At 33.5% G+C, this 12,957-nt stretch overlaps 1 protein-coding gene across 2 annotated transcripts in view; it reads right to left on the reverse strand.

The window, feature by feature from the left end:
• The window catches only part of LOC306866980 (F-actin-monooxygenase mical2b-like), a 55,123-nt gene that overhangs the window by 19,536 nt on the left and 22,630 nt on the right, over positions 1–12,957 (reverse strand). For both annotated transcript variants that reach the window (XM_079412444.1, XM_079412445.1), the window contains 12 exons: positions 12,058–12,164; positions 11,908–11,973; positions 11,688–11,819; positions 7,867–7,974; positions 6,369–6,680; positions 6,145–6,249; positions 4,725–4,847; positions 4,472–4,564; positions 4,175–4,279; positions 3,104–3,290; positions 2,929–2,993; positions 1,830–1,908 (listed from right to left, as the gene is read on the reverse strand). In XM_079412444.1, coding sequence (XP_079268570.1) covers positions 1,830–1,908; positions 2,929–2,993; positions 3,104–3,290; positions 4,175–4,279; positions 4,472–4,564; positions 4,725–4,847; positions 6,145–6,249; positions 6,369–6,680; positions 7,867–7,974; positions 11,688–11,819; positions 11,908–11,973; positions 12,058–12,164 — 1,482 coding nt within the window. The remainder of the gene's footprint in view (positions 1–1,829; positions 1,909–2,928; positions 2,994–3,103; positions 3,291–4,174; positions 4,280–4,471; positions 4,565–4,724; positions 4,848–6,144; positions 6,250–6,368; positions 6,681–7,866; positions 7,975–11,687; positions 11,820–11,907; positions 11,974–12,057; positions 12,165–12,957) is intronic.

Below are 12,957 nucleotides of genomic sequence, written 5' to 3' on the forward strand. Positions count from 1 at the left end.
TCTGCAACAGAGAGGACAAACGGAGAGAAACAAGAAGGGAGATTACTTTACGGGACGCTGTGTACTAGAAAAACAGGTGCATTTAAAAAGCATGCTGGGATAGTCAAGCGTACAAGTGCACTTCGGTTAGTATGTTAGCTCTGGTACAAACAAACGCAAAGCCGACTTTCGGTGAAGGACAGCGATGTTTGAGATATCTAATAAGAAATGTTCATACATTAGACCCATGCTGCATTCAAAATAGTGGGGTTAATATTATAGTTAAGGGTACCAGTGCAAAGCGAAACAACCTGATCACCTGACCCATGCAGGCCAATCGCGTTCCTGCTCTCATGGTTCAGCCAATCAGAGGTTGGAGCATTGGAAACTTGAAACAGACTATGTATGATGTAGAAAAGGATGAAAAGAATGAAATATGAAGAGTAAGGAGGAAACTGAGAGCACTAAAATCAAGGGTGAATTTTCCAGAACTATAATTATGCATGTTCAGTACACTTAAACACTGATCAAACAATGCAAGAAAAACAAAAAAGACACTTATAAAGCTTTACACCACACATTTAGTGGAATGTTTGAATACTGATTGATTAAACAATTGGAGGTACCCTATTCACGGTGATACATTTGATGATGCATTTGACCAACAAAGACTATTTGCATTACATCACAAAGAACCCCCCCCCCCCCCAATTTAGGTTATAAGCTACTTCTAGATTCCCCAATAGGCCGTAAACTAAGACAAAGTTAACATTTTAACAACAATAACAAAAAAGATAAAGCGCATCATATTTCCTCATTAACAAAGTCGTCAAAATGCATTTTAATACTGTTTGGCATTTCCATTGCACATTGAACAAGGGGAGATGCAAACCGTAACGTCGCAGTCACGTTAAGCGGCAGTTTCAGGCAGTTAGGATAAAGCGGCACAACCCTTCTCAGCAAAGTCCTCTTAGTTTATCAGCTTTGGATCTTACATTTTCAATCAAAGGAATATTTACGATCACTGAATGTTTCTTAAACTCTATAGGGCCATAGTTGCTTCTTAAAGGGACAGTTCAACCAAAATGACAATTCTTTCATCAGTTACTCCCTCTCATGTGGTTACAAACCTGTATGACTTAGTTTCATTTGCAGAACACAAAATAACATACTTTGAATGTTGATGTTTTTGTCGATACAATGAAAGTCAATGGGGTCCAAAAAAATAACATTGGACCCCATTGACTTTCACTGTATGTACACACTTTTCATTAATTAAAAATCTTCTGTGTTTCATTGAAGAAAATCAGTCATTCAGGTTTGGAATGACATGAGGGTGAGTAAAAAAAAGATTTAAAAAAAAGTGTACTGTCTCTTTAAGAAGATTAAAATTAAGCTTCTCACCAACTCAAAATCACATAACTCTGTCAAAGGTACAGAGAAATAACTAATATTATAAGCAATAAACTAAGTATTTCAGTGTAAGGGACTGGCCCCGGTCTACAGAGTTTAAGAAGCCTCTTCCCTCGTCAGTCCAGTAGTACAGAGGACCCTTTAAGGCAGCTGGAGCCGGTACGGCTCGACTGACTCCATCATGCTCACTGGGGAGGGAGCGATGGCCTCTCGGCTCATCTGGCCCGTCATCTCATGCAGCACGTATATGAAGGGCACACCAAGACTCAGTAGCTCATAAAGGAATACATAGTCCTCCTGGCGCTCTCTGAGGTGTAGCCCTACGGCCCGGGCCGCCTTATACATCCAGCGGGCAAGCTGGCGGGGCGTACCGAACAGTGTGCGGCCCACGTGCAGTGGCCAGTGCAGACGTTTCCTAATAAGGGAAGTCAGGGTACCTGAGGATGGGCTGCGGAGGCCGTCGGTGGCCGTGTAATCAGAATTAGCGCTGGACGAGGGTCTGCCAACTCCGTTGATCTGTAATGATGTAAATAAAACAGAAGAGGATGGTAACATTTACACTACACTAAAATTACAATTACATTACAAATGTGCATATGATACTGCAAGTAGACGGCACCAGACAGACATAATGTATATATTGATAATATAATAATAACAAATATTACTAATAACTAATAAGTAAATAAAAAGAAAACATTAATAATAATGATGATGATAATAAACAGATCTAGATTATTACTATTATTAATGTTATTACTATTATTAGTTATAGGTATTAACAATATTAATAATACATGACAGAAAAATAAAAATGATTCTGAAAAGTTAAACAAAATCTACATTATATTGATTTATATTTATATAATAATAATTTAAACAACGTCACCACCTATAACTAATAATTATATTTCTAATAACAATTATATACTATTATAAATAACAAAACATGCTTTTATAATTAAGTGTATAATAATAATGATTACTACTATTATTAGTTATAGGTATTAATAACAACAACAAATATTACTAATAACTAACAATTATCAATAAATGAAAACATGACTAAAAATAAGAATAATGAACAGATCTAGTTTATCTATATTATTACTATTATTATTATTATTGTTATAAATATAATTAGTCTTATTCTGAATTTATAACTTATTCTGAAAAGTTATAATTAGTATTATTAAAATCTAGATTATCTTGATTATTAATAATAACTATAATAATTAAAAAAACAACACCTATAACTAATAATTGTCACACCATGTCACTGTTTAGACTTTGTTTTCAGTTTTCTCTGTTTTGCCCCATCTACAATTTGTATGTGATATTAAATTACAAATAACTTTAAAATAAATTGTGCAGCAGATGTAAATAAAAATTATTTAAATAACTGATTTAAATCAATTATTATTGGTCTATCGCAGCATTCTGCTGTCAAATATTTTCGTATAACTAATTCTAAACTGTATAACTGACTAATTTATTGGTTGACCACATCTGTTTAATAAAATGTTTTAACATTACCTCTCCTCTTCGATGCCTACTGCTGATTTTTCTCTGAGAAAAGTGCAGCTTGCAGTAAAAAGTGCCTGCAAGAAAACAATTCAAGTAATCACTTACTCCATTCACGACTACATACTGCATGTAACAGTCTAATGAATAAAAATGGCATTATAATGCAAATCTCATGAAAACAAACCTTGGATGGAGTCGAAGGCATGACCACCGAGCCGCAGCGTACAGCTGCAGATGTTACAGCGGAAACACTCTCTGTGGAAGAAGTATCCCTCCGCACTGAGTCGCTCCATTATGTACACACGCTTCTTACAGAAGTGACAGGTGTCGCTGCCGCCCAGACCCGGAGGAAACTCCTTTCGCACGCTGGTCTGAAACACAACATCATCCATTCAATAGTAGGAAAGGGATAAAAGGGATCAAACTAAATTTTGCTGTTACAACCTTGTTCTAATACACTGCAATGAGATCAGACACAGGTTATTCATGGATAAATAACTTCAAATAAAAACATTAAAATAAATTAAATTAAATAATTTGATAATATAAAAACAAAACAAAAATAAAATAAAATATATTTTGAAGGTTACATGGCATGCAGATGTATTTTGCTATATTACTAGCACACTGATCAGCTGTTTTAGGGAGTAAATTAGGGCAAAACCAGTTAGGAACCACAGTGAAATATCAAAAGTTTAAATTAGCAGTTTCACACTGTGAAATCACACAATATGAAAAGGGCATAATATTTAGTTAATCGGTCAATAAATCAATAAACCTGTGAATCAATGCTTAAGCCAAAGCTTGAAACATTGTCCTGAAAAATAAGGCAAAAAGCTTGTTCTTTGATTAGCCAGATACAAGAATATAATATTACCGCCCCAGATTCTGCACATTTTCTGCCCTCTGTCTGTGGATAAAGACTCTCTTAACTACAGAAAATGTCACAAAGTTGTGGCCGTCAGCAAAAGAACATGCCGTTTTTGCACTTCTTTCCACTTTCTACAGATCACAAGATTTGAAGACACCAGTTTACAATAGAAAACAACTGAGAAATAAAAGAAAACCTCATGACATTGGCCTACATCCTGAGGCTGTAACTTTGCAATACAGACTAAATCTTTGTTGGGAAAATAAAAAGACTTCTGATTCACATAAACAAGAACATCTGGGCTCCTCAGAGGATTCTGTAGCTCCAAGAAACAACCTTATCTCCTAACCATCATCTTCTTGTCCCAGGACAGAAGCTGCTTACCAGCGAGAGGGTGAAGGGGTTATTAGGTCGGTGATCGGTCTCATATAAGATGGCCAGTGTAGCTGCTTTAACACCAATAGCAGAAGAAACCTTTCCCACTGTTCTCTGACAATCAGCAGTGAAGAAATGAAGGGGGAAAAGGAGAATAGAAAGAAAAAGAAATGTGGTAGATATTCAAACCATAGTGGAGAGTGATACAGATATGAAAGTGAAAAAGCAAATACTTTTTAAATCAAATGTAAACAAATTCACAAGGCCAGTGTATTATTTTGTTCAGTGTATTATCAGCTTGAATACCTGTTTGGAGGGGTCAAGGCACTCTACACGTCTGATTTCAGAGTGATCTGTGTGTTTATCGTGCTTCAGCTGTGCTTCTGAATCTTCACTGCACTACAACCAATGGGAAAATGCCTTTCAACATGAATTACTCACAGATTCTGATATATTCTGAAATGTGACTCAAACCACAGTTTCTGCAGATATAGTTAAGAGTGTTTAAAACAAGAGAGCTCCTCTAATTACTATTATCAGTATAATCACAATGTTTTACCTGCTGGTGTTGGACTGAAGGAACAGGAGACAGACGACAGGAAAGAGTAGAGGATCCTGGGATAGCGTGAAATGAGAAGGCTTTAGAAGGAGAGGAGGAAACAGCAGAAGAGCCTTCATCTGCCTGTGTTAGGAGAGCAGGAAGATGTAGAAAAAAAGAAACTTGTAAAAGTTTTAAAATCACAACCTAAAGATTATACAGAAACCTAATACTGCAAGATGACAAGTGGAGGACATACATAAAATAATGATAAAAAAATAATAAATTACCACTACTGCTAGTAACAAATTAATTATTATTATTATTATTATTATTATTATTATTATTATTATAGGTAATAGTAATAAACAGCATTAATTTACCGGTAAATATTTACTGTTATAATTAATAAATAAAATACTACTACTAATTATAATAAATTGTATCGAGTAATATTTAGTGCAGATTATACCAAAACATTAATATGTATTATTAAATAACATTTTATTAATAACATAATATAATAAATAAAATGAAATATTTAGTAACAATAAACAAACAAAACAGTACACTGCTACAACAATATAAAATAAATATGAATCAATTATTATAAATATTATAATGCAAATACAATTATAATAACATTAGTGTTTTAATATTTAATTTTGAATTTATTAAGATTTTTTTATATTAAAAATAAAAAGAATAAAAATTTAAATGGTACATTTTTTATTTATTGTTTTTTTTAAATAAAAAAATATATAACATTTGAATGAATCAGTTATTATTGTGAGTGGGAGCTGATAGTGAAATATTAATACAGTTTATATTAAATATTTTTAATAAAGAAATTCAAATGGTACTACTACTAAACATAATAATTATAATAATATTAGTGTTTTAATAATATTTAATAACATTTTAACTGAACTATTTTTAAAAACCAGTTATACAATAATCATATTGGTCAAAAACCGCAAAGATCTCAGTCTCTCTCTATAGGAGAGAACGAAAAAACGAAAGAAAGACAGAAAGAGACAACAGAGGACTGCATTTAGCAAAGTGGCCATCCGCAATGTGACTATTTTATGCATTCCTGATTAGTTCTGCTGAAATGAAAGCGTGCTGACCAAACAAACTGCTCTGCGTTTCTTCTGCCTCAGTTGTTGTGTTCAATAATTATATAATTATATAAGTCAGGATGAAAAAGAAAAGGTCACTACAAATAAAGCATGGAGAAAGAGAGAGACCACCGGATGCTGGCACATTTAAGTCCTTTCAAGGGAAAATCCCTCATGAGGTCAAGTAAGGATAAAAACCAAAACGCAACACACAGCACTAGTTAAAACACACTGAAGTTTTGTGAGCACACAGTAAGCAGGGCTGTACCATCGTGCTTTAGTATCACTAAAGCAATCCAACTGTAAGTTTTGCTTTTCACCTGAGGTTGAGGTGGTTTGCCAGTAAACAGGCAGCTCAGTTGCTGAGCTCGCTCTTTAATGCTCTTTTTGTTGAACTGTCTAGTAATTTCAGCCTGCACTTTTCTCTGCAAAGTATTCAAAGGCAAAAGAGACAGAAAGCATCACAAGAGAGGAAGCAAGTAAAAAAGCAATAATAGATATTCATAAATGTAATGGGTTTGGATTGATGCATCACACCATTCACCTGACTGACTTCCTCTTCCAGCTTCTGCAACTGCAACATGCCGCCCAGGGCTGGTGTGAATGACGGGAGTGAATCTGAGGGGTCTGCCGGCTGGAGCACTTTGAAGGGAATGTGAGGAGATCTGGGACAAGACTCACTGACTTGATAACTTGAGAGAATTCCAGTGAGCTGGAGAGTGCGGTGAACACTAGTGGTTTTATAGTTGGACTGGATTTCTGTGTGACCGTGACTGGACTGGATTTCTATACAGTGGTCAGAATGGTGGGTCTCATTCTGCGGGTGAGATTCCAGCAGTCTCAGATAAGGAGAAGGCTGAAAGGTGACAATTAGTCAAAGCTAAAGCCAGACTCACTCAAGAGATGCATGATATATTGGTGCCATATTGGTCATCAGCAGATTTTTTTTTTTTAATTCATCGTATTGGTAGATACTGGATATTTTAATAGTTCATACTAATTTTCTCTATTTTTACATTTAGATCATATAGTGCTAACTAACCTGCAGTGAATCTTTAAAAAAAAACAACAACAAAAATTACAACCAAAATTGCAAACAACAAAATTACAAACAACTAATTTTAACAATGTTAAATTGAATCTTTAGCACAATTTTAAAATAAATATCCATCCATACTTTTCATTACTGTGGTGTCTACATTCACTTGTAACATCAATTTACTTCAAGTGTTTTATTTTGAATTTTTATTAAAACATTTATTTTATATTTGATTTATTTTATTACATTTCATTGAGTTTTAATTAAAGAAAGAGTTTTGAATTTCTTAAGAAATAATCAAATTATAAAAAAAAAACATTTTAATTAATAAATAATAAATATAATAACATTTGAATATCAGCCATATAATGAAAATAATTATCGGCACAGGTGCATGTCAATGCTTCCCTAAAATGTATGAGTTTAAAGTAAAAAATTCAAGAACTGTTTAGATTAAAAATAATTTAATAACACTTAAATATGATCTTTAGCAAATAGCAAAAAAAAAAAAAGTCAGTGTTCACATTTTAATGTTGTGATGCCTAAATTCACTTGTAGCATTGAATTATTTTAGTTTTAAGTGTTTTATTTTAAACTTAAATTTATTTAATAAATAATCTTCACAGTCGATAAAGTAGTCTTAAATAGTCTTTTAAAAAAAGTCTAAATTCAAACTTTAAATGACTGTTCTAAAAATAACATACCACAAACATGACATTCAATATGATTAACACAAGTTGTGTTGTGTTCCTGGATCAGCATTCACTGTTGTTTCTGGAACATCAATGAATGACTGAATGTGGAAAACACACACGAATGATTGATTGATAGGCATGTTATTCTAGGAAATGTCGATCTAGTGACATGGCCTACTCGTGTAAATCATGTTGCTTCATGGATGTGCGTCACGTTAGCAGTGGACACATACAATGGAAACAATACACTGCTGCATGGGATTGTGGGTGATGTGGAATGACGGATCTTTCCCGCTGGCGGAGCATACCTGCCATTTTGGTTTGGGTGGAGGGGGTGCGGGCTGACTCTTAGGTTTGGCAAAGCGTGGGTTTTCTGTCATGTCCAGAGATACGGGTTTGTCAGTCTCAGATTCAGACTAGTTTCAGTAACATTGCACCCGGGGAGATAGAAAGAGATAGAAGATGCAGAAAGAAACAGGACGGGAAGGAAGAGAAAATCAGAGGGAAGCTAGAAAAGCCACAGAAAAAGGAAAGTAAATGTGAGAGCAGAACAACTGAATGAAACAGCATTAAATGCTTAAGACAACAGATTGGCTTATGATCAACAACTCAACTGCACTGCACAGAAAGTTCATAGTCAGTTATGAAGCATTAACACATCATGAGTGACCTGACCTACATCCTTTAAGCCTATAATTGAGCAGCCAGACCATTTGATGACCGCTGCTAATCTCAAAAAAGGAAAGCCGGCTGCAGAAAAACAGCAGGACGACTGTGAAAATCACAATTACACTGCATTAACGGATTACAACTAGAGATAAAACAATCATTCTTCTGAATTCAACTTTTTTTTGTAAATAATATACGCATATTTTTTGAAAATCTGTATCAAATCTATCAAATTTAATATAGAAAGTAGAAATGTTATTTGTTTTTGTTGGCTGGTTTTTGTAGTTAGTTTTAGGATAATCTTAGTATTCAAAAATTGACTAGCAAAACATTTGTCATTTTAAGTTTTTAATTTTCTTTGTTTTTAAATTTAGATCATATAGTGCTAACTTAGTGAATCTTAAACAAAACCCCACTAATTTAATAACACCGTTAAATAGAATCTTTAGCAAAATCTTAAAATAAATATCCATCCATTCTTTTCATTATAATTGTGGTATCTACATTCACATGTAGCACCAATTTACTTAAATTCAGAATAAAACACTTAAACTAAGGAATAATCAAATTATAAAAAAATTTAAAAATGTTTTAATTTTAAATAATTTATTAAATTTTATTGAATTAATTAAAATAAGAATTTTGAATTTATTAAGAACATCTAATTACAGTGGCATGCGAAAGTTTGAGAACCCCTTGCAGAATCCGCAAAAATGTGAATAATTTTAACAAAATAACAGAGATCATACAAAATGCATGCTATTTTTTATTTAGTACTGTCCCGAGTGAGATTTTACATAAAAGATGTTTACTAATAGCCCACAAGACAAAAAAATAGCTGAAATTATTAAAATAACACCCTTCGATAAAACTTCAAAAAATTCAAAAACATTTTGAATTTGAAGATCAAGGTAAATTGTACTTAATTTGTCTTCCGGGAAACATGCAAGTATCTTCTGTTGCTTCCGAAGGGCAGTACTAAATGGAAAAAATGATATTTCAACAAAATAAGAAAAATTTGGGCATCTTCATCCTGTTCAAAAGTTTTCATCCCCATTTTTCTGAAGAACAAACAAGGGACTCATGAACAACAATCACAAAACAAAAACAGTCGTAGATCATCCAGGTAACCACACACAGTATTAAGAACCATGGGTTCCCAAACTTTTGAATGTGGTTATTTTATTAATTTCAGCAATTCTTTTGTCTTGTGGGCTATTAGTAAACATCTTTTATGTAAAATATCTTACTCAGGACAGTACTAAATAAAAAATAACATGCATTTTGTATGATCTCTCTTATTTTGTTAAAATTATTCACATTTTCACAGATTCTGCAAGGGGTTCCCAAACTTTTGCATGCCACTATTTAAAAAAGTATTAAAAATATTTTTAGGGCTGTCAGTTTAATGCGTTAATTAATTAGTTATGAAACAATAACACAATTAAAATATTTGAATGCAGTTACGTTAGTTTAATGCAAATACGATACAGGGCAACAACTCCATAAATGCAGTTATGCCCTAAAATTCAAGATATTGATGCAAAAAATGCCCCTGTATGAGTTTGTATGAGAGTTTAGAGTTAGGGTTAGGTGCTTTTGCTCAATTTTGCAGAGAACATATTATCTTTAAAGCCACAGCAGAATTGTTGTGCGTCTCCGAGCTACACAGAGGTGTTTAGTTTCTGAATGAATCTGCTTTTTGAACGAATCGAATGAATGAATGACTCAGGCATTTACCGCCACTTGCTGGCAGATTTAGTTTATTATTTAGAGAATCATTTCATTAAAAAAATAAATAAAATATAAACCTTAAGAGCATAGTTCACCCAAAAAAATTTAAATTCTGTCACCATTTACTTTCCCTAATGTCGTTTCAAAGCTTTCTTTTGTGGAACATAAAAGATGGAAGTTATTTTGAAGACTGTTGGTAACAAAGCGGTTTTGGTTACTAATGACTTTAATTGTATTAACAAACATTACTGAGCTGTTTCTTAAATTATCTTCTTTTATGTTCCATAGTTTAGGTTCCAAATGTTTTATGTGGAAGAAATTTTATGTTGAATCAAATAAAATATTTCTATCTAAAGCTACAATTTGTAATGTCTACTCGATACTTTCTCATTTAACACAAGCATAGCTTTAAATAATCTTTTGTGGGTATTTTTGCAATCAAATTTATTTTGCGATTAATTAGATTAATTAATCGACATCATGTAATTATTTAGATTACAAATTTTAAATCGACTGACTGCCCTAATTAAAATAATTAGTTGACTGGTTCTTTTGGTTAGTTTTAGGCTGATCTTAGTTTTCTCAAATTGACTAGCAATACATTTGTCATTTTAAGTGTTACAAATTAGTCACTGGTAACACTTTACTATAAAGTTTTACTCAACGTTATTTAACACACTACATTTAAATATACTGTTATATTTATTTAATCTATAAATATATAGGTGTTATTCGTGTAAGAAGCAAGCTCATAATAAATTAATATATGGTAATTTATACCTGAATTCTATAATTTTAGGATTTAAAAATATATACATAGAAATAACATTAGATTATATAATGCTGTAAAAGTAAAAGAAATTTGTACTTAATGCATTATACTTGCGTTAAAATCAACCTTATTGTAAAGTGTTACAGACGCAATATAGCAGAAATTTATCAAAGTAATGTCATAGAATCCACATCTTTTTCTACAAACAGCCCAGTAAGTAGGCAGTCGTGGCCTAATGGATAGAGAGTTGGACTTGTAACCCGAAGGCCGTGGGTTCGAGTCGCAGGTCTGGCAGGGATTGTAGGTGGGGGGAGTGAATATCCAACACTCTCTCCACCCTCAATACCACGACTGAGGTGAGACCCTTGAGCAAGGCACCGAACCCCCAACGAGCAGTTGGCTGCCCACTGCTCCGGGTGTATGTTCACTACTGTGTGTACACTTGGATGGGTTAAATGCAGAGCACAAATTCAGAGTATGGGTCACCATACTTGGCCACACACCCCTTCCCTTTCCTTTCCCCTTAAAAAAAAATCCCAAATTCACAGCATTAATCTTACACTTTCTTCCGAGACAAACAAAAGTCACGTTTTGAAATGCACCGTCCAAATCGAAATATTCTGCATCTGATGAAGCAGAGGATTTACTTTTGCTGCACAAAGACAGGTATTCATACGGGATTACAGGCACGGTTCAGGAGCCGTATTAGATCAGAGATCCCTGCAGCTCATTCTACTGACTCCAGAGTATCAGTGCCACATGAGCAGTTTACAGTCTATGTTTCTGAGATACTAAAACAACCAACTACAGGACAAATGATGAGTCCACAAAGAGGCTCAATATACTTCCTGTTATAATTTTAGCAGCTAAGGAGATCTTAAGGATCATAGATGAAGTAATGTCTCCTGATGGACCCTGGCTGCTTTAAAGAAGAAAAGAGAAGCGGAGCCGTACCTGTCTGCGCACACCACAGCTTGGCGCATTCTCCTCAAACCTGGCCAGCAGCTGAGTTGCCATGGAGCGCACCTTATTTTCCTTCTGCTCTTCTCGCTCTCCTACAGGGGGCGCACTCTGATTGGACATTAGCTGGGGGGAAGAAACGGACCAATTAGCAGAAGCAAAGCAATAAAGTGTGGGTGTTTAGAAAGAAGGCATATAGGACAAGCTAACATACCTCCTCCAGATGACTGCTGGCCTTCTTCCTCTTTTTGTTGTCACTGTCTTCCAACTTTTTATCAACCTTGGGATACAGAAGTGGTAGTGTTTTACACTTTATTAGGTTTAGATGTTTGCTCAGTTGAAGTGAACAAGACAAAAATGCTACCTTTGGGATTCTCTTTTGAGGCAGAGCGCGATTTAGTGAGTTGTAAAGAGAGTTTGTGGTCTTTGATGAATATTCTTCATTATTTGCATCAGTCTCTTTGGGTACACCTGCAAACACAACACAAAACTCTGATTTAATGTCATACTCTGGTGTATGTTAATGCAAATGAAACAAATGCTACTGGACAATGCTAAAATGTACCTGTAATATTACCTGTTATAAATGAGTGAATAAAAACGTATATGTATATATAGACTAAATAATTATAAATACACATTTGCACACACAAAATTCCTTATATTATAAACTGAACATTAATAATATAATGTTATAATTGTTATTATAATATAGATAGTTATAATGTAATATAATATTGTACAATAATTTAATACCAATTAACAGTATAATAGTGGTAGAAATAATTGTAATAAAATATATAATATTTTAAATATATAAAATATAAATTAATATTCATAACTGTTACAAAATGTTTTTAGTTCTAAAAATCTTAGCAGTATCAAGATTGCATGCACTAAATATTAAATACTAAATATTTATAAGTGCATCATGCACTAATAAATATTTAGTATTTAATATTTAGTTCTACGTATTAAATTATCTTAAACACCTTGAACCATTATAAAATGATGCTGCAGCTTAAGTGCTTTTTAAAGGTAAATGTAACAATTTTTATTTTTTAATTTCTTGTAAGTTGGAGAACGCTCAACGTGAGAAAAGGTGCACAGCAGATGAACAAATGCACACTATCAGCAATGACACACAGCCTCCCAATCTGTAAACTACATCTGCATGCCAACATTTTTAAAATGCCTTACTCTTGAGTCATGCAGCTCTATCCAGACCATTATATGAAAAACTCTTCCTCAACATGACAGCTGC

The sequence above is a fragment of the Barbus barbus genome (assembly GCF_936440315.1).
Source record: "Barbus barbus genome assembly, chromosome: 48".
In the NCBI taxonomy this organism is placed as follows: Eukaryota; Metazoa; Chordata; class Actinopteri; order Cypriniformes; family Cyprinidae; genus Barbus; species Barbus barbus.